Below are 22,317 nucleotides of genomic sequence, written 5' to 3'. Positions count from 1 at the left end.
TTATTGGGTGATACTGAATAAATTCTTAATGGCTTAGAAGTATCTAACGTCTTCCTAGCTAGTTTATTATACTTCAAGAGTCTTTGAAAATCTAGGAGAAACCCTGATCTTTTAAAAGTTTAAGTTGAAAATAATTTGAATTTAATTTGTGGTATTAAATTTGTAAAATACATGTGTTGTATTTACATGTACAGTTCTGTGGGTAGTGGGAATATGAGAGATTTTCTCTCCCCCCCACCATGTGCTTATACAATGAATGTATGATTTTATAATCAGAAAAAGCTTCCTGAAAGAATTTTGTTTTGCTATTAGGTAGGGGAGAGCAAGATAGTCATCCATGCAGAGAGGCAGTCTGGCTGGGGATATTGGGTCTAAGCAGGGTGGTGGGAGTATTCATGGGTAGGGGGCCAGCCTGGTGTGAGGAGTCAGAGCTCAAGCAGTACAAAGAGGGTAGTCATGTATGGGCCTGTGGTGGTAGTTATCAGAGGCAGAGCAGATTGAGAAGGGCATCCATGTGGGGGTAAGGCCTGCATCGGGTGGAGGCATTCGCATGGGGTGGTACCTGATACAGGGTGTTGAAGCCTGAGCAGGGTGAAGAACATGTCCATGAAAGGGATAGTCTAATACCAGGAGTCAGAACCTGAGTGAGGTAAGGAGGGCATCCCTGGGTGGGGAGCAGCCCCACATGGGGGGAGTTCAGAGTCTAGTCAAGGTGAGGAAGGTATCCATGTAGGGGAGGAGTCACTGGCAGCGGTGAGAGATTGGTTATATACAAGGTGTTGATCAAATTAGTCAATATATTGATGATGATGGGAGTCAGGTTTTTTACTGTCAGTAGAGGGAGATTCACATTATGAAGAGGGAGAAACCCTGTGGTATTGCATTGAAACTGGAGGTTTCAATGCTAACTCATGATTCCCAATGATAGGTAGCTAGGTAGATAGCTAGCTAGCTAGATAGGCAGATGTGTAAATAGGCACACACACATACATACATGCATGCATACTAACATACTATAACTCTACATTGTTTGAGAAAGGAGTGCTCAAAAAATGACAGAAATGATCAGAAGGATACAGAATCCAGCTTGGAGAGGCTCCTACTGACCAAATCTGGGCCAATTTAAGCACTAAAATAAATAAGGACAATTGATTATATTGCATTGAATGAAATGAAATCTGTGAGTCCATACCGATATAAATGAGTAAATTGGAAATTTGATAAGGAATAGGATATTCAGAAGGTTTCAAAATACATTCCCACAGGGATGCCTGGGGGGCTCAGTCGGTTAAGCATCTGCCTTCAGCTCAGGTCATGATCCCAGGGTCCTGGGATCAAGTCCCGCATCGGGTTCCCTGCTCTGTGGGGAGTCTGCTTCTCCCTCTGTCTGCTGCTCCCCCTGCTTGTGCTCTCCCACTCTTTCTCTCTGACAAATAAATAAACAAAATCTTAAAAAAAATACATTCCAACAAAATGGTTATTAATTACAAAGAGATAAATAGGAATTTCACAGAAGAGAAGCCTGGCAGACATCAGTGATCAAAACGAACATCATCCATGAAGGGACATATTGAACACGGAGCCACTTCTGTGCTATTCCTGTCAAAGATGCAAAACCTGAATCAGTTCATGGAGAAACATCAGACCCAAATTGAGGTGCATTCTATAGAATAAATGGCCTGTAATTATCAAAAGGTCAAGATTATGAAAGTCAGGGCGCCTGGGTGGCTCAGTCGGTTAAGCGACTGCCTTCGGCTCAGGTCATGATCCTGGAGTCCCGGGATCGAGTCCCACATTGGGCTCCCTGCTCAGCGGGGAGTCTGCTTCTCCCTCTGACCCTCTTCCCTCTCATGCTCTCTATCTCTCATTCTCTCTCTCTCAAATAAATAAATAAAATCTTAAAAAAAAAAAAGATTATGAAAGTCAAAGGAAGATTAAGGAACTGTTCCAGACCGAAGAAGACCAGAGACATGAACTAAATGAAACTCATGATGCTAACTAAACTGGGCCTTTCTACTGTACAGAACATTTTTAAAAAAACTGGCCAAACTTGAGTGGGGTCTGAGGATTAGGTAGCAGTAATGTATTAATAATTATTCCCTGCTTTTGATGGTTGCATAGAGGTTATATAGGAGAATGTCCTTGTTCGTAGGAATTACACATTTTAAAGTGTTTTGGGAGTGATGGGTCATCTGGTTGACAGTTTGCTCTCAGGTAGTTGAGGAAAAACTGATTGGCATTGTAGCTAACTTCTAAGTTTAAGCATGTTTCAATAATCAGCCAAACTTCAAATATAAGTATTATTTTCAACTAACAAGAAAATTCATAGTTTTAAAAGTTAAAGATCTCTTCTTACTACCTGCCCTTAATACAGTTTTATCTATCTATGTATCTATCTATCTTTTTAAAAAATATATAGTTATTTAATTAATCTCCACCCAGCGTGGGCCTTGAACTCACAACCCCAAGATCAAGAGTCGCGTACTCTTCCAACTGAGCCAGTCAGGTGCTCCTGCCCTTAATACAATTTTATTTTTATTTTTTATTTTTTTTTAAAGATTTTATTTATTTATTTGAGAGAGAGAGAAACAGCATGAGAGGGGAAAGGGTCAGAGGGAGAAGCAGGCTCCCCGCTGAGCCGGGAGCCCGATGTGGGACTCGATCCCAGGACTCCGGGATCATGACCTGAGCCGAAAGCAGTTGCCTAACCAACTGAGCCACCCAGGCGCCCCCTTAATACAATTTTAAAGCATGCTTACTTAGAGAAGCATTTAAATACATAGTTTGAAACTTAAATCTGTATTTAAATTGACCCCATTAACGTCCCTTAGAGTTGGAGGAGTAACTAGAAAAGATTTTATCACAATTGCCTCATTTAATGTTTTAAAATGTGTCTTCAAGTTCAGGTGATCAAAATTTTTCTCTTTTATGAATTGTGTATAGATGTTCCACTGTACTATCATCAGAAACTGAAAGTTACAGGGGTGCCTGGGTGGCTCAGTCAGTTGAATGGGTGACCCTTGATTTCGGCTCAGATCATGATCTTGGGATCGTGGGATTAGTCCCGGTGTCGGCTCCGCACTCAGTAGTGAACCTGTTTGGGATTCTCTCCTCTCCTTCTGCCCCTCCCCCACTGCTCACACATTCTCTCTCTCAAATAAATAAATCTTAAAAAAATTTTAAAAAAGAAACCTAAAGTTGCAATAATAATAAACATATTTTGCAGAGCAGTTTCACAACCATTATCTCATTTTTATCCTACATAGTCACATTCATTCATTCAGCAAACAAAAAGGTCATTGCCTATCCTAGTCTCTGGAATTAGGTATTATCATGGATCTTACTTTATAATTAAGGGATTGAGGGAGACACCAGGTCACCACTCTTAGGTGCAGGAGGCATGATTCCAGCGTGAGTAATGTGACTTGAAGTCCAGTCTAAAGCCTGCCGCCTTAAGAGTCACAACTGCGCATGACTATGTGATCCCTCAGGGCCTTATTTCTTCATCAGCAAAATCAAAATGTTGGATTCTGTAATCTTCAAGCTCCATTCCACCATCAAAATCCTAAAATTGAAGCCATTGATAATAGTAACAACAAAAACTAAAATGATTGGGAGTAACCTTAACTAGAAAAGTATATAACTTTATATGGAAAAAAAACCCTATAAAACTTTCCTGAGATGCTTTATTTTTTATTTTTTAAAAGATTTTATTTATCTATTTGACAGAGAGAGACACAGCGAGAGAGGGAACACAAGCAGGGGGAGTGGGAGAGGGAGAAGCAGGCTTCCCACAGAGCAGGGAGCCTGATGCGGGGCTCCACCCCAGGATCCTGGGATCATGACCTGAGCCGAAGGCAGATACCCAACGACTGAGCCACCCAGGCACCCCACCTGAGATGCTTTAAAAAAAGATTTTATTTATTTGAAAGAGAGAGAGAAAGAAGGGGCATTAAAAAAAAAGATTTTATTTATTTGAAAGAAGGGGCAGAGGCAGAGAATCCCAAGCTGACTCCACGCTGAGTGCAGAACCCAACACAGGGCTCGATCCCACGACCATGAGATCATGACCTGAGCTGAAACCAAGAAAAGGTGGCTCCATCCACTGAGCCACCCAGGCACCCCATTCCTGAGATGTTTTTAGTGACTAGAATCACAGACTTGCATATGTATTTTCCCATTCTCCTTTTGTGTGTGTGTGTTCAATTTTAGATCTACTAAATAGAACTCAGGTGTGATGATTAGTGCTTGTAGGAAAAAAAGTTTATTTGGGGAGGCTGAGTCATTAACAAATCTGCAGACTATGTCCTGAGATTTTGGTGGTTGTTCCAAGGAACCCTTTGTTCTTTTTAATGAAAGTAAAGACAGATGGGTTTAGAAGAGACTTTCTTCTGTTAAATGAATAGGCCACTCCTGCTTTGTTTAGTTTAAGGCAGTCCTCTGGGAAACAGGCATGTATACCGTTTTTCTTTGGGGGTGTGGCAGCATTATTGTTAGTATGAAGTTATATTTGGCCTGAATTGTGCAGCGCTAGGAGTGATATCTTTTTCTTCAGAGCTCAACATAACAGCTCATGAGTGGGGAAAGTTACAAAGGAGAAGGAAAGATCATCACAGTGAGCATTTAGACAGTGAGACTGATTGTTTTCAAACAAATCTAATTCATTATATGCCTAGTAATGAAGACATCTTAATAACAGAGAAAGCAGCCCCATTATCTACATGCTTCTATTAACCAATTTATTTTGTTTAGATTAGTGGGCAGGACACCATCTGTTACCAGAAAATTTCTTTTCATCAAGCTTGCTCCCATTAAGTCTCCAGTTAAGTAACTTCAGCTGCCCTCCTGTTTCATTTCCATAATAATTCAGGAGTATGGAAAGAAAAAGGCAGCTAAGAGGATATTGTAAATTGTACCATGCCCTCAGAGGATTTAATTTGGTCACCTCCTTGGCAAGAAAAACTAGTAGGAGGAGTTTGTGTGTGTTAGAGAAAAAGGCTGAGAGGAGAGGGAGGGTAGAGCTGATGGTGGTGCGGCAGCTATAAGGAAATTGTTTAGCAGGATATTTTTTAAAACCTTTTTTTCCTAATAGTTTTTTGGTGACTTTGTTTTTCTCCAAGATCTCTTTTTACTAAGACATATATCAATGATTTAGACACAGGTAGTGATAAGAATCCTTTTCCCTAATATTTTACTTTCAGGACTATGAAATATATCCATATCCATATTGGTGTGTGTGTGTGTGTGTGTATACATATATACAATATATATATTGTGTGTTTATGTAAAGTGCAACTAATATACAAATGTTATTATTGTAGAAGATGGCACTATGATGCTGAACTTCTAATTTTTATTTTGCCAAAGGTCCATGACTCCAGCTCAAGCTGACCTGGAATTTCTTGAGAATGCCAAAAAGTTGTCTATGTATGGTGTTGACCTTCATAAAGCAAAGGTAATGAATGATATCTTTGGCCTTTATTAATATACATGTATCAGAACTGGGTCATATAATACTTGTTGCCAACTTTTATCTGGGGTATTGTAAAACATTCAAAAGAGATTGTTCTTGTTAGAATTTTAAGTGTTTAATTTGAATTGCCCCTTTGCAGTTCCACTGTCAGAATGAAATTTCACATTGAAGCCCCTGTAAGGATCAAAGATATTTCACCTAGAGTGGAAGAAGTGATATTTTCCTAAAATGCAGATGAATTTGAAACTATAAAGTGGCAGCAAGGCATGTTTCACAACCAGCATCACCTACATCAGAGTCACTGGGGCATTTATTAGATATGCAGATTCTCAAGATCCTCCCAGATTTACTGAATTACTTTGGACAAGACACCAGAGCTCTAACTTGAATGAACATGTAAATTACTCTCACTCACACCTGAATATGAAAACCATTGGCCTAAGGTAGTGGTTCTCAAAGTGTGGTCTCCTAATCAGCGTTTAGCATCATCCAGGAATTTGTTAGAAATGTACATTTCAGGCCCCATCCCAGACTTAACTGAATCAGAATTGCTGCAGGTGGAGCCCAGCAATCTGATTTCACAAGCTCTCCAGGTGATTCTAATGCACATGGGATGAACCACAGTGGCTCATTTGGAAACTACTGGGTCAGGGAATTGGAAACTTAAGCTTTAATCCTAGTTCTGCCTAATACAACCTAACAGGATAAACTTAAGGGAAGTTGCTTGACTTCTCTCATCTTCACCTACTGAAGTGTTTGGGGGTGGCAAGGGTGTGTGTGAGGAGTTTGTGAGGGAATGGGCTCAAGGGATGATGTGAGGTTCATTTAGAGGAACTTAACTAGGGTGTATGATGAGGGGACTCAAAACCATGTCCAGTGAGAAAGCAAAGGAATAGGGATACTTAGCCCCTAGAAGAGAAAGTTTAGGGAAGACATAAAGCCTGTCTTTGTGTATTTGAAGGATTGTTGTGTGAAACAGAGATTTTACTATGGCTCCAGGTATAAAGCTAGAGCTAGTCAAATGGAAATTACAGGGAAATACCATTCAGCATAGTTTGACAAATTGCAGAACAGTCAGAGCTTTACTAAGATGCAATGGGCCCCTAGCTACCATAGTAATTATTTCATGCCTATAGCATGAAAGGTCCTTTTAGTCCAGTCACACACCAGATGTTTGAATGTCCTTTTTTCTAAATTCCCACCAAGCGATTATTCCACCTGGAATAGCTCCGTGACAGAATGCTCACTACCTTCTATTCCAGGATAGGTAGAATAATTGCTTGGTAGGAATTTAGAAAAAAGGACATTCAAACATCTGTTGTGGGATTGGACTAACAAACTTTCATGCTTCTCCCACTCTGAATAGCTGATATCTGAAGATTCTTCCTTCTTTAGATTCTGTTAAATCTAATAAAATTTCATTGCATGTTAGTGGTTTTTCGTAAAATGTTGCTCTGGATTGTTTTGGCCTGGGTGCTTTTGTGAATCTCTAAAGTAGATGATAGAAAGATCAGACCAGAAATTGTTTGGTTTTGCTTCTCAGTTCCTGCTGTAGGCTGATGTCGATGCAGTAATTATCAGGAATAGATGAAGAAGTCAAGCAGCATATTCCTTTCCCAAATGTTGTAAAGCAAATTGTTTCTCCAAAACATATAATTAAGAGAGAGATAAAGCCACAGGTTTTAAGAATTTAAGAGGGCATCTTCTGGGAAATTCTGAGTTATATAGTCATTGAGTTAGAGCTGTTAATAATTTTTACCTCTCAGTTGTGTTTGTACATAACATATAGGCACTAACATGTTTCTCTATGCTCAATTTGGGAAAAGGAATAGTCAAGAAACATTTAACTGTGTTTTGATTACCTATCTAGTCATTGGTAGAGATTTACTCAGGTGAAATTTATTTTCCTTATTTGCAGACACAGATTAATATTATATATTTAATTTTTAAAAATTACTAAGGAGGCATAGAAATGTGGCTTTATCTTGCTGTTCCTTCTTAACTTTGGGATAATATTTATAATTTAATATACTTAACATCAATAATTACAAGAGTCTGAGATTCTCTCATACTGAGTTTATACAGGAATAGAGTCAGCTCCTTTACTTATGAATTTTGGATGAATGACCACATTATCATAAAAAAATATAATGGTGCATGTGTATTTGGTAGTAGACATACTCCTCAGCCCTAGCCTCCAGAAGTCATGTGGTCTACAGACTTAAACCTACGTGTATAGGACATAGGTAGCTGCTATTAGCCACCATAGTAATTATTTACTGATTATGATAGTGACAGATTTGAATATTTAGAATGAGAACATGAATGTTTACCCTAGAATTTTCATATACAGACAGGCATGGTAAAAGCAGATGAGTGTCTCTTTTTGGCTTATTAAGGAACACCTTTTTGGAGAAAACAGAGGTTCAGTTTTATGGGAGAAGTGTTGTAAAGTTAGATGAAGTGCAAGCCCAATGACATTTCACGGTGGCTTTGAGGGGTGGCTGTGGTGGCTGCATTGCTCCTTCTAGGAGTTAGTTCCTTCAGTGGGTAAGATGTGTACATCCATGTTTCTTGGACAAGAAAAGAGCAGGTGTTCACTCACAGTGGTATGGTAACATTTTTACATGGACTCAGTAGTCCCATGACTTATGATTGTAAGGTCAGGCTTTACTTTTTAATGTATGCTTTGTAAGTGTTTTTGGTTATTGATAGGTTCAGATTATCAAATAATAGTCAACCATGTGTTGGGCACTTTGCTGAAGACTGAACTGCCAACACTTTTCTTTTTCAGGACTTGGAAGGAGTGGATATCATCCTAGGTGTCTGTTCTAGTGGCCTTCTGGTTTATAAAGATAAGCTGAGAATTAACCGCTTTCCTTGGCCCAAAGTGCTGAAGATTTCTTACAAACGTAGCAGCTTTTTCATCAAGATCCGTCCTGGAGAGGTACAGCATTCATGCTTCTTTCCTCCTGAATCAAGCATGGACTATGTTGAAAACATCATTTCATTCTCTTATTATGTCATCTAAGACGTCTCTCTGTAGCTAACTGTTCAGGAACTGGTAATTCTGTTTTCTAAATTAATCTGCCCCATAATGCTTCTTGTCTTCCTTACTACTGATCTTCTGGACATTTCTCTGTATCTAAGTAAATACATCACGGCCAAAAGTGAATCCTGGATTGATAAACTTGTTCCTTGTTTACTTCAGGTAAAATCCTTGGTGGGAAAATATTTATTAATATTTATAAATTAAGTAGCAGGAGATTTTTAAATTGTGGGGTTAAGATACTCATGTTTTGCACCACCAACACCTTACCTCATATAATTAAGATTTATTTGTATGTGTAGCTCCTAGTGGTTACTAAGAATGTATTCTAGGTCAAGTTCTAGATTTTTAATAGAGTTTGTTGTTCAACTCATCCAGACAACCCAGTTATTAGTTGGTGTTCAAGATTTAGGATATACTAATGCTGACCAAACTTAACTTTTACATTTAGGAGCCATCAAGGCACAGCAGAAAATTATTTAAGTAGGCATTAAAACAAGTTCTAGCTCCTACTCTGCCACTGCCACTACTAAGCAAAATACCCAGGACAAATCTAGGACTCAGCTTCCTTATCATTGGAGTGGGATAATACCTTCTCTGTCACAGTTGATTTGAAGATCAAATGAGATGACAGCTGTAAAAGCTCTACACGAGAAAGTAATGCACTAATGTATATGGCTTTGTGTGTGTGTGTATCACCATCTGCTGGTGGAAAATGGCTCGTTATTTTAGCTTGGAAATACTGGATGTGCGGCCTTAAAAATCTTGGATAAGCTCAATGAAGCATTTATTTAATACCATCATTACTTACCTGTGCCTAGCGAAGAGGAGTCAATGTCTTCCCTCAGAAGTTTCAAATCTAAGAGGCATTTAGTCACCAAATATTTATTGATTGAGGGCTTTCTTTGTGCCAGGCACTATTCTTGGGTCTAGGAATATAATAGTGAATAAAAGAGTTCATCCCTAACCAATCTTACATTTTAATGTGGGAAGGCAGAAAATTTATACACACACACACACACAAATAAATAGGGTAAAGGAAGTCCTTGGGTTTTTTGAATGTCAACTATATGATACATACTAAAACATAGAATTCTTATTGAAGAAAGCAGTTAGGAACAACAAAAGGATTTTGAGATGTGGAGTGTTATGTCTACAGAGGGTGATATAGCAGTAGCATGGTATAGTAGAAACCATGAAAATCTGGTTCTGCCACTTGATAGCTATGAGACTGAGCAAATAACTTCTCTGATCTTAGTTTCTTCATGTGTAAAAATATAGATGATACTATCTAATCATAGTATTATTGGCAATAGTAGGCACTAAATATAAATGTCAGTTTCTTTTCTATCTTATAAAGTATGCTTAAGGTAGAAACAAAGAGGCAAAAGACTAGCAGGACAGTGTTTCTCGTATCCTTGGCAGGTTATGATTTGCTTCAGTCAAAGAGGTCTCCAGATAAATAATGGTCAGTCAAAGGAAAAAAAGAGAAAACATTTAATAATTTGGGAATCTAGTTTGAGCCAAAATCTTTAGCTCCTATTACTAAAAACAATTGCATAATAATATTGATTGATTGGAGGAATCATGTTTTCCCATTCCCTGATCATATTGTAGTCAGGTATCCCAAATGTAGACAGTGACCAAGGAAGAGTAATGTCCAGACAGTCAAAAGGTCACTTAATTATGTCTCAGAAAAATGTACAGTATGTGTAGGGGGGAATGGGTTCTGAACAAAATAAAATGCATAAATAATATAAGACGCATTCCCTGGCTTCTGTGCTGTGGAAAAAGCCACCTTCAGTGAGTAGATCTCTTCTGGTAAGTAGGAAAAAATTTCAAATGAAAATTTTCAATTTCAACTGAAAAATTTCAATTTCTTAGACTAGTCGTAACAGTCTTTATAATGTCCTCTTCTGTAACACTGTATTTCTCTGGTACTGGATCACTTTAGTCAAATAATCATGTTTCATGTTTATTCGCATTTTTATAGCAAGAACAATATGAGAGTACCATTGGATTCAAACTTCCCAGTTACCGAGCAGCTAAGAAATTATGGAAAGTCTGTGTAGAGCATCACACGTTTTTCAGGTATTGTTCTCACTTAAGTATTTTTCAAGGATAAATTATTTATGCATGTTTCTATTTTAAGCCTGCTATTGAAGTTCCCTTCTTTGTATGGCTGGCATTCTTTTATTTAGCCTAGGTGAGATCATCTTAAGCAAGACAAAATAAATCTAGTTCTCCTCCCTTGGGTTGAAAAATATTCCTTAACATTCCCAGAGCATCTTTCTGTGTGTGGTAGAAGGAGAATAGAAGGGAGGAAAAGGAATCTGTGTTTACTAGGGGCTCTGTGATCATCCTAACTGGAGCTAAAATCAGTCTGTGAGGGGGAAATACCCTGACTTACCTCCACATGGAATTTCTTAAAGCATTGCTTCCCGACTTTCTGTGGGGCTGTTAGATTAAGAAGGTGAACGGTAGGAAGGTGATGGCTCTAATCAACCCCCGAAAAGAGGCACAGAGAGCCATCTTTGAAGCCCAATTGTATCAGATAATCAGAAAATAGGAGGAAGTTTCATCTGCTCTGCTTTTCAAGAGGCCACATCATTAACCCCTTGTATTCATTTACCAAACATTTTTTTAGTGTAGTAGGCATTGAGAATATACCACAGGATAGTTCTAGTCCCTGTCCTGAGGGAATAATCAATCTAGCAGAGAAGACAGACTTTAGACAAGTAATCACCGGCACTGAAAGGAGAACCAGCTAGTTGCTGTCAGCTTGCTTTTTAAAGAAAATTTTCTTTATTATTGTAAATTGCATACGTGGTCATAATAAAGAAAGTAGTATAATGAACTACCTTGTACCTACACCCACCTTCAATATTATCACCCCAAGGCCAATCTTGTTTCGTCTATACCCTTACCCATTCCTTCCCACTCCTTCCCAGAGTATTTTGAAGCAAATCCCAGATCTCATGCCATGTCATTTGTAAATAAACTTGGCTCTTTATGAATGGCTCTCAAGAGAGATGACCATAATATCTTTTTTTTATAATATCTTTTATTTCTATTTGTGTTTTCATATCACACTTAGCATGATAGCACAGTAGACAGGAAGAAAACTCAGGGAAAAGAACACTTTAATTCTCATTTCAGGGCACCTGGGTGCCTCAGTCGGTTGAGTGACTGCATTTGGCTCAGGTCATGATCCCAGGGTCCTGGGATTCAGTCCCATATCGGGCTCCCTGCTCCGCGGGGAGCCTGCTTCTCCCTCTCCCTTTGCTTGCCGCTCCCCCTGCTTGTGCTCTCTCTCTCTCTGACAAATAAATAAATCTTTAAAAAAAATTATCATTTGAGAATAAACATGAAGGTATACTTCATAACCAGTTAAGGAATCTTAATTTTTGGCATTGATATATTTCTTTATGTTTTTATCATCCTCATTTTAAAAATCAAACCAAGAAAATAGAGTTTTTAAAAAGGGTAAGGGTGGGGTGCCTGGGTGGCTCAGTCAGTTGAGCATCCAACTCTTGGTTTGGGCTCAGGTCGTGATCTCATGGGTTGTGGGATCGAGTCCTATGGCAGGCTCCACACTCAGCAGGGGTCTTCTTGAGATTCTCTTCCTCTGCCCCTCCTTCCGCTTATGTGTGCTTGCACACTCTCTCTCTCAAATAAATAAATCAATAAACCTTTAAAAAAACTAAAAGGGTACAGGTGAGAAAGAGTTTTTTGAATGTTTAATATGTATGGTATAGATTTCAACTACATCCTAAAGTATTTACTTGTAGGACAGCATGTTTGAATCTGTTTTATCAAAATAAGAGAATATATTAATATGTGATGCTTCATCACACAAAAGAAAGTAAATATTTACTGAATTAAAATAAACTATCCCAAAGGGAAAAAGTACTCTCTTTTTGGTAGTGTTTGATGTAGCAATTGATGTATTTATTCAGCAAACATTTACTGAGTGGCAAATTCATGCTAGGCACTATGCCAGGAGTGAAAATACAAAGGTAAATAAATCATAGTCTTTATCCTTTACCCATAGAGAGCCCACAGCCTTGTAGTGGAGACCAGCACATAGATGGTCTCAGGTCAGTGCAGTAAATGCCGTGGCAAAAGAGATTACAGGGTATAGCACAGAGAGAAGATGGGGTTCCTAACTGCGATAAATATACCAAATAACCTATTAAATAGGTTAACAGGCACTAATTGAATTTGGAGTGCATTTGACAAAATCATTTTAATAGAGTGGGAAAAGTGCTCTGGGCTTGGACCCTGTTATTGCCCAATCTCGGCTATGTGATCTTAAAGCAGTACCTTCTTTTTGGAAGTTCAGTTTCTTGTATCTGTAAAATGATGAAAATATTACATGGATGTAATGAAAATATTACAGTGCTATAAAAGCATTTTGAAAACCATAAGGCCCTATCTATAGGGATATATTATAATATTATTAATATAGGCCACAATTAAATTATACATGTTGCTTTGAGAAATGATGTAGAATTAAAATAATGATTGTTTGATTGGAACTCTGTCTTAGTAACTATAAGGAAATGAGATTAATTCATGATTTTTGTCTTTACTCTCCCAGTCTCATTAGAGTGAGATAATACATATAATTTTGTTTTTCCACCCTAGACTGACATCTACAGACACCCTTCCTAAAAGCAAATTTCTTGCACTGGGATCCAAATTTAGATACAGTGGCCGGACTCAGGCGCAGACCAGGCAAGCTAGTGCCCTGATTGACAGGCCTGCCCCGCACTTCGAGCGTACAGCAAGCAAACGGGCATCCCGGAGCCTTGATGGAGGTTTGTATTGAATATTAATGATTTCTTGTGATCCTAACTCATTAGGGAAAGATAAAAGAAGTTCACTTGTCTATAAGGGAGCCAAATTAAAGAAAATCAGTGGTAAATGAAATGGATCTTACTAATTGTTTCAGTGGAATCATCTTAAGAAAAGTAGAACTGAGGTTCTGAGATCAAGGTTCTGCTGCTAGGTAGTAGTAGATGAACACCACTAGAATCAATTCAAATGCAGAATCTCTACCACAGCATGAAAACCTAATGTCATATACCGAACTAAAACCTACTCTTTAATGTTTTTAAAGAAGTAGTTTTTTCAAGTAGGAAAGAGGAAAAGGGTCTGGCTCACTAGAGCATTCATTTAAAAAGTTTAGGTTATTTGCCCTGTGGCAATTAGAGACAGAAAAAGCAGTGGTGTTATTGGAGTCTCTAAATTTTGTTTAAATAAAATAGGGAGGAAATAGATAATTTTCATGATTGTGTATACCAACAGAAGATCTTTCTGAATTTTTCCTAGTCTCAAGGATTTGAGAGTATTCCTGAAATGAAGTAATAAAGCCATACTCAGTTCTTTATGCCACTTAAACAACAAAGGTGGCTAATAAATAAAATTTCAGAAGGCAGTAACCAAAATATAGAGTATTGTTGATTATATTTATTAGGGAGTCATCAGGGCCCAGCTCTATGCTATCTACTGTAAAAGGAAACTGCATGTTACAGAAGTTAAAGGTTTGGTTTCTACCCTCAGATAGACCTGGGTCCAGCTCAACTCCTGCGTTTATGATCTGTCTTCTTGGGCAAGTTACTTAATCTCTGTGCCTTGGTTTTCTCATTTATAAAATGGGTGTGGTGATAATATAATAATACCTCAAAGAGTTTTCGTGAGGAATAAATCAGATGATGTATATATATGGTGCTTAGCACAATGGCTTAATAAGTGATCCCAAAATAGTAGTTATTATTAAGATATTGTTAATTATTCTGGCCACAGCATTATTATTTTGTTTTGTATCATCCAGAATTATGCTATCATATTTTGGTTTGTTGCATTATGGGAGCATGTATCAGAGCTACCTCGCTCAGTTTAAGAGGAATCCAGAATGAGTCAGCCACACTTGGAAAAGAGATTACCCAAGGAGTAGAACTTTTGTGCTTCCATTTTGCAAGTCATGCTTCTGTCTTTCTGATGTTTCTCTCCTGTCCTGAGTTTGAAGGGGATGCTTTAATAGTAAGAGTACAAGGCAGATTACAGGCTTTGTCTTATTCAATCATCATGAAGACACTAGGAATTTGGCTCAAAGATTAAGTAAGTTTTGTTAAGATATGATAGCTGATAAGTGGATTGGAGTACAGGTTGGTTTAACTCCAAAACCCATGTTCTTTCCGATACTTACTCACTTATTCTTTTGTTCAACAACTTACTTTACCTTCCTACGTGTCAAATTTTGTTCTAGTCACTGGAGAGATAGCTGTGAACATACAAACATGGTTTCTGCCCTTGCAGGGCTTACATTCTTTGGGTAAACAGATACAAAACAAAACAGTTTCAGATAGTAATAAGTACTATGAAGAAAATAAAACAGTGATGGGTAAAGAGTGTCTGGGGATGGGGGAGACCAGGGAACGGTTTGAGATTGAGTGGTCTATATCTAAATTTAGAAGGTCCCTCTGAGGAGCTTTGTTTGAACTGAGACCTGAATTATGAGAAGGAGTTAGCCATCCCAACATCCGCGGAAGAACATTCTCAAAGGGGGAGTAGCAGGTACAATGACCTGGAGGTAGGAATGAGCTTGGCATGGGTCTAGATCAGTGCCATCCCAGAAAACCTTGTGTTCTGAGGGAAATCTGTTTGGTGATGTCCAATTTGGTAGCCTGTGGCCACATGTGGTCAATTATGAACATGAAATGTGGCTATATAACTAAGGAACTGAATTTTAATTCAGTTTAAATTTAAATAGCCATGTGTGGCTGGTAGCTCCCATGTTGGGTAGTGCAGATCTAGATCCTAGTGAATAGGGGAAAGGAGTAAAATAAATAAATAAATAGAATAAATGAGGTCAGAGAAGTGGGAGGGGCCAGATTGTGTAAGGCCTTGCAGGCCATCTAAAGAATTTAGATTTTTATTTTGGTTGCAGTGGAAAGTGGTTAGAGGGAGTGATATGATCTGATTTCCATTTTTAAAAGACCACTCTGACTGCTGGGTGAATGTACCACTGAAGGGGGAGTAAAGCAGAAGCATGGTGAAGTCTGTTGCAGGATCTTGGTGCGAGGTGATGACAGCTGGGACTTGAGTATTGGCAATGAAGACAGGGGAAACTAGTCAGAAATACCTTTTGGGGATGCCTAGGTGCGTTAAGTGTCTGCCTTTAGCTCAGGTCATGATCCCAGGGTCCTGGGATCGAGTCCCGCATTGAGCTCCTTGCTCAGCAGGGAGCCTGCTTCTCCCTCTCCCTCTGCCTGCTCTGCCTGCCACCGCCCCCCCCCCCCGCCGATTGTGTGCGTGTGCTCTCTCTGCCAAATAAATAAATAAATAAAATCTTAAAAAAAAAAGACATTTTGGAGGTAGGCCTGACAGAATTACTGATAAATTAAGTGTTGGAGATGGTATGGAAAAGAAAATCGGGGTTTATTCCTAGGCTTGATCATTTAGTCTGATGGGAAAGTCTGAGAGAGAGGCACAGTTGGGGGTATGGAAAATCAAGACTTCTGTTTTGGACAAGGTAAATTTTAGATATGATCACTCAATCCTCGTGTCTGCCATATTTATATAATATGATCAGGCATCTCCTTCCTTGTCCAGTAAAGCATCCTACTTTCAGTTTACCTTGAGTTTCGGGAGCTATTATTTTTATTGTTTTTATCCACAATTTTCAGTGAGAAACTGAGGTTGGAAAGTTTAAGTGACTTGTTCAATATCTCTCACAGATAGTAAGTTGCAAAGCTAGACCTATGTTTGTCTGATACCATATCCCATGGCTTTTTCCACTAAATAGAAATTCTTCATTATTTAGATACAATGCCTGATGTGTCCTTTCTAATAGCAAAGATAACCAAAGATTCAAGTGTTAATGAGCTTTGGTATCTTAAACAAATTGGAAAGCTTTATTTACAGAGACTTATATTACTTTTAGAAATTATATCCCGACTGTCTTTTTCTAGTTGTAGAAATGTCACAATTCAAGACATTAAAAAATCTTGTTGTCTCTATTGACCAACATTAGCTAGTTCTTATTAAATTATACTCTATGCCCCTGGGTGGGGGGGAAGTCTTCAAAAATTTGTCTTCAGGGTGCCTGGGTGGCTCAGTCGTTAAGCGTCTGCCTTCGGCTCAGGTCATGATCCCAGGGTCCTGGGATTGAGTCCCACATCGGGCTCCCTGCTCGGCGGGAAGCCTGCTTCTGCCTCTCCCACTCTCCCTCCTTGTGTTCCCTCTCTCGCTGTCTCTCTCTCTCTGTTAAAAAATAAATAAATAAAATCTTAATAAGCTAACATCTTTAAAAAAAAATTTGTCTTCAAAATGCTGTGGTAATTGTTGAGATTCTAAAACAAAAGCATGTAAGACATTCTAAGGAAAGATAGCTTTGGTGGCTTTACCATTAGTATCACAGAGTTTGGGGACTTCAAAATAAATTTTGGAAATCATTTATTCCAGCCACCTAATTTTATAGAAGTGAAACCTAAAGCCTAAAAAAAGTTTGTCCAGGGTTAACATAGTCTGTCAGTACAAACTTAGGTTAGAATCCTGTATGTTGGGGCACCTGGGTGGCTCAGTCAGTTAACCATCTGCCTTGGGCTCAGGTCATGATCCTGGGGTCCTGGGATAGAGCCCCGCTTTGGGCTCCCTGCTCAGTGGGAAGTCTGCTTCTCCCTCTCCCTTTGCCGCCCCCCCCCGCTCGTATGTGCATGCTCTTCCCCCCCCCGTCAAAATAAATAAAATAAAATCTTAAAAAAATAAAAAAGAATCCTGTACGTTTTCTGGTACCTAGATCAGTCCCCTTTTACCTTCATATATTCCAGGTTGCCCTCTTCCTATCTTTACATTCTGAGGATTTTTTTTAAAAGATGCATGATCTTTACTGGTCTTCATAATTACCATAATTCTTGTTACACTGTAAGTGCTTAATAAATAAATGTTGAAAATAAGATTATATTTTTCCTGTCAGCTGAATGTGAGCAGGATCTTATGTTCCACTTGCCATTGGATGTTTTAAGTGCATTAGAATATCCTATTTCAGCTGTTGTCCCTCTCTTTAATTTCTTCTACGTGGGAGAAAAGTACTTCTTTTTTGTTGCTTAATTTTTCAAACCTTCATTCAAATCCTGATGACTAATGAAGTTGAGTACCTTTTCATAGTTTGTAGGTCATTTGTGTATCATCGTTTCTGAAGTGTCTGTTCCAAACTTTTGCTCATATTTTTATTGTGTTGTCTGTCTTACTAGTTTGTAGGAGTTCTTTTTAAAATTTTTTTTTAATTCAGTTAATTAACATATAATGTATTATTGGTTTCAGAGGTACAGGTCTGTGATCCATCAGTCTTATATAATATGCAGTGCTGTAGGAGTTCTTTATACTTGTCTCACTCCCAATCTCAGGGACAAACCGTCAGTATTTCATAACTAAGTGTGATGTTTATTCTAGGTTTTGTTAGCTACCTTTTATCAGTTAAGGAAGTTTTCTCTTATTCCTAGTTTCCTAAGTTTTTATCATAAATGAATGGTGACTTATCAAGTGCTTTTTAATTCATTGATATATAGTTGACTTTTGAACAACATGGTTTTCTACTGTATGGGTACATTTATAGGCAGATGATTTTTGGTAAATACAACATAATACTATCAGTGTATTTTCTCTTCCTTATGATTATCTTAATATTTTCTTTTCTCTAGTTTATTGTAAGAATATAGTATATAGGGGCGCCTGGGTGGCTCAGTCGTTAAGCATCTGCCTTCGGCTCAGGTCATGATCCCAGGGTCCTGGGATCGAGCCCCGCATCAGGCTCACTGCTCTGCGGGAAGCCTGCTTCTCCCTCTCCCACTCCCCCTGCTTGTGTTCCCTCTCTCGCTGTGTCTCTCTCTGTCAAATAAATTAAATCTTAAAAAAAAAAAAAGAGTATAGTATATAATATACCTAACATACAAAATATGTGTTAATTGATGGTTTGTGTTTTTAGGAAGGCTTCCAGCCAACAATAGGCTATAAGGAGTTAAGTTTTTGGGGAGTCAGAAGTTATATACAGATTTTCAACTGTGCGAGGGAGTTGGCACCCCTAAGCCCAGTGCTGTTCAAGGGTCAGCTATAATAATATGATTTTTCTCCCTTTTTATATTATGCGGTGGATTACATTGATTGACCTTCGTTCCTTAAACCAACTTTGCATCCTCGGAGTAAACACAATTTGATTATAATGCTTTTCTTATGTATTATTTTAGAGTTTTTGGCAACTATTTTCTTTCTTTTTTTTTAAGATTTTATTTTTTTTTTTAATTTTTTGACAGAGAGAAACACAGCGAGAGAGGGAACACAAGCAGGGGGAGTGGGAGAGGGAGAAGCAGGCTTCCCGCGGAGCAGGGAGCCCGATATGGGGCTCAATCCCAGGACCCTGGGATCATGACCTGAGCCGAAGGCAGATGCTTAACGACTGAGCCACCCAGGCGCCCCCAACTATTTTCATAAGACAGATAGGCCTGTTATTTTCCTTTCTTGTAATGTTGTCAGGTTTTAATTATCAAGTGTATGCTGGCCTCATAAAATAAATTGAGGAGGATTCCCTCTTTTTCTGTTTTCTGGAAGAGTTTGTGTTAAGATTGGTGTTATTTCTTCCTCAGTGTGTGGAAGAATTCACCGATAAAGTCGTCTGGTCCTAGGGATCTTGTTGTGGGGGAGTTCCTTACTTTCAGATTCAATGTCTTTATTAGATAAAGGACTACTAAGATGTTCTAGTTTTTGTTTCAGTTTTGGTAATTGTGCTTTTCCAGGAAATGTCTATTCCATCTAAAATTTTTAAAAAGATTTATTTATCTATTTTATTTTATTTTTTTTAAAGATTTTTATTTATTTATTTGAGAGAGAGAGAATGAGAGAGAGCACGAGAGGAAAGAGGGTCAGAGGGAGCAGCAGACTCCCTGCCGAGCAGGGAGCCCGATGTGGGACTCAATCCCGGGACTCCAGGATCATGACCTGAGCCGAAGGCAGTCACTTAACCAACTGAGCCACCCAGCTCCAGGATCATGACCTGAGCTGAAGGCAGTCGCTTAACCAACTGAGCCACCCAGGCGCCCTTTATCTATTTTAGAGAGAGAGAGCAGGGGGAGGGGTAGAGGGAGAAGGAGAGAACCCTAAGTAGACTCCATGCCAAGTGCAGAGCTGACACTGGGCTTGATCTCACAACCCAAGCCGAAACCAAGAGTCAGACGCTTAACGAGCTGCACCACCAACGTGCCCCTCCATCTAAATTTTTAAATTTATTCACGTAACATTGGGTATCTTTTTAATATCTCTAGGAACTATAGCAATGCCCCCTTTTGTGTTCCTGATATTGGTAAGCTGTGCTTCTTTTTTTCTTGAATAGTCTTGCTACAGATCTGTTAATTTTATTAATATCTTCAAAGAACCAACTTTTGAGGGTTTTTTTGTTTTGTTTTCTCATATTGTATATATTTTAATTCATGCCAGCTAATATCTTCATTATTTTCTTTCTACTTTTACTGAACTACTGTTTTTCATTTCTTGAAATGGATACCCACTGCTGTTCATTATTTCTTATACAACTTAATCTTAGAATTTAAGTGACTTGCCTAAGGTCACATAGCAACAAAACTAGAAGTAGAGTCTAGGACTGTTCTTTCAGACCCATGTTTTTTACTCTTCACCATGATGACTTTTTTTTTCCTAGAAGAGGAAGAATAAAAAATATTAATATTCGTTGAGCACTTCGTATGTTCAGGCACTGTTCTAAGTATTTTACATGTGGTACTATCTTTTAAGTCTCTGAATTACAAATAAACTGAATAGGACAATATTTTTTAGTGTTGTTTCCAAATATCTTCTTTCTCTGTGTGCTGTCTTCTCAGTACAAGAATTAGAAACAGGTCTATGGAAACTGTTTTCCCTCCTTTTCCTAGATCCTTCTCTATTCATCTTAAGAAAGAGACTTTTCCCTGTTAGGCCCTCCTCTTTATATATATATATTTATATAAATATATAAAATATAAGCCTCTAAGCTAGAGATGGTGTATTAGGGAAACTTTTACAAGAATTGTTTTATAAAGACCCTCACTTTAGTGATACAAATGAACACTCCCTTTTGTGTTCTATCTGCTGCTCAGAGCATCTGCTTCACCAGCTGAGACGCTAAAACTGGTTCTTCAGATCCCAGTTTATACGTTGGAGTGGTTAAGTCACAAGGATAGCTAATAATGATGACAAAGATTTTTCAGCTTACATTTTTGTTGCACTTTTTGCTTTTCAAACCATTTCTGTATATTCCTATTTAGTACCAACAACCTAATGAACAAGAAGCATTTAGGAATTCTTGGTTTAATCATGAGGAAACTGGGGCACAAAAAAATTATATAACTTGTTAGGGTCACACAACTAGACAGTTTATCCGCTTGGTGAATAGTGGTTGCAGTGATTCTTGCCAGGGGAATACACCCATATCATCTTTGGAGCTTTAAAACAAAACAAGTACCCAAGCTTCACTTTTAGATACCTCATCTGTCTGTGGTGGACCTGAGCATCAGCTGGGTTTTTTTTGTTTTTGTTTTTGTTTTTCAAGAGCTGCAGTTGATTTGAGTGGGCCCTCTGATAATGGAACCACTGATCCACTACATACCTCTTGTGCCCATACCACACTAGCAGAGATTGTGCTAGTAAGTTACAGGGCTAGACCTAAAATTTAAGTCTTTTACTCAGTATGATGGTTTTGAGTTTTACTCTTCACTGCTCTAATATATAACTGTCTTAAAGTTTCTTTTATTTTTAGACAAGAGCAATATAATACTGAATTAATGGGTCCATAAGATTATCACAGCACTCTTCTTTGTCTAGACATTCAGAATTGGGAAATAATTGAATTTTTAAAGTTTAAGCATTCTCTATGTGCACCTAAATCTTGTAATAGCTAACAAATAAATTCACAAAACTGAAGAGCCCAAACATCTTAAAAAGCAATTACTACCCCCAAAAAATATACAGAAAAGCATTGAATTATACAATGAAAATGGGAGAATAATATGGTATGTGAATTATATCTCAATAAAGATGTTTAAAAACAACACTAACACGATTTTCTGCTGTGATCCATACTTTGTAGTCTTCTTACTGAGAAAAGGAAAGAAATTTCCTTCTCTCTAGGGCTCCCAGGTGAAATCTTTCACTTGAATTGCCTATCAGTGTGTGCATAATTAATTTTTTTCCCAGCATACTATTGAAATTTAACCCATAACAAAAAAACACAAAGACTTAGAGGTATGACATTAAAAGTTATTAATATTTCAGGTTTATAAAATATTTTTATATCCATTGAGTATGCCTTCCCTAACTATTCTATAGAGTTAATACCTTCTATATTTTACAAATGGTGAAACTTTATGCCTCTCTTTCTAACTGCCAGTTTCCAGAGTTATACCTACTTTTCCACAGACAGTACAGATTGCCAGGGCTAGGAATACCGAAGACATAAATCATTTGGCTCTGCAGTATTAGTATTGGATTAAAACCAAATGCAAGTGGCAAAATAACACATGGTGAAAGCATGGGCTATGTTTCTATGATACCAGGCAGAGTTGAATTAATTCTTTGAGAGGAGGTGTGAATACACATGTATAATGATAGTTTAACACAACTGTGAGCAAAATATTTTGTCACATTCTCCTGTGTTGTTAGATTTGGTCTGCCATCTGCCATTCTTGCATTGAGTAGCTTAGAGCACCCATGAGTAGCAAGGACTTGCAACAGGCCACAGAATTTTCAC

The 22,317-nt window shown here is 38.2% G+C and overlaps 1 protein-coding gene across 10 annotated transcripts in view; it reads left to right on the top strand.

Annotated features, from left to right (window-relative positions):
• EPB41 (erythrocyte membrane protein band 4.1) overlaps positions 1 to 22,317 on the top strand; it is a 192,633-nt gene that overhangs the window by 119,680 nt on the left and 50,636 nt on the right. For all 10 annotated transcript variants that reach the window (XM_028113684.2, XM_028113680.2, XM_088022525.1 and 7 more), the window contains 4 exons: positions 5,368 to 5,455; positions 8,268 to 8,420; positions 10,516 to 10,613; positions 13,173 to 13,345. In XM_028113684.2, the coding sequence (XP_027969485.1) occupies positions 5,368 to 5,455; positions 8,268 to 8,420; positions 10,516 to 10,613; positions 13,173 to 13,345 (512 nt within the window). The remainder of the gene's footprint in view (positions 1 to 5,367; positions 5,456 to 8,267; positions 8,421 to 10,515; positions 10,614 to 13,172; positions 13,346 to 22,317) is intronic.

This window comes from Eumetopias jubatus, unplaced genomic scaffold (genome assembly GCF_037043125.1).
Source record: "Eumetopias jubatus isolate StellerSeaLion01/CBP00866 unplaced genomic scaffold, mEumJub1_p1.0 scaffold_4, whole genome shotgun sequence".
NCBI lineage: Eukaryota > Metazoa > Chordata > Mammalia > Carnivora > Otariidae > Eumetopias > Eumetopias jubatus.
This window is presented reverse-complemented; position numbering and strand designations above follow the sequence as displayed.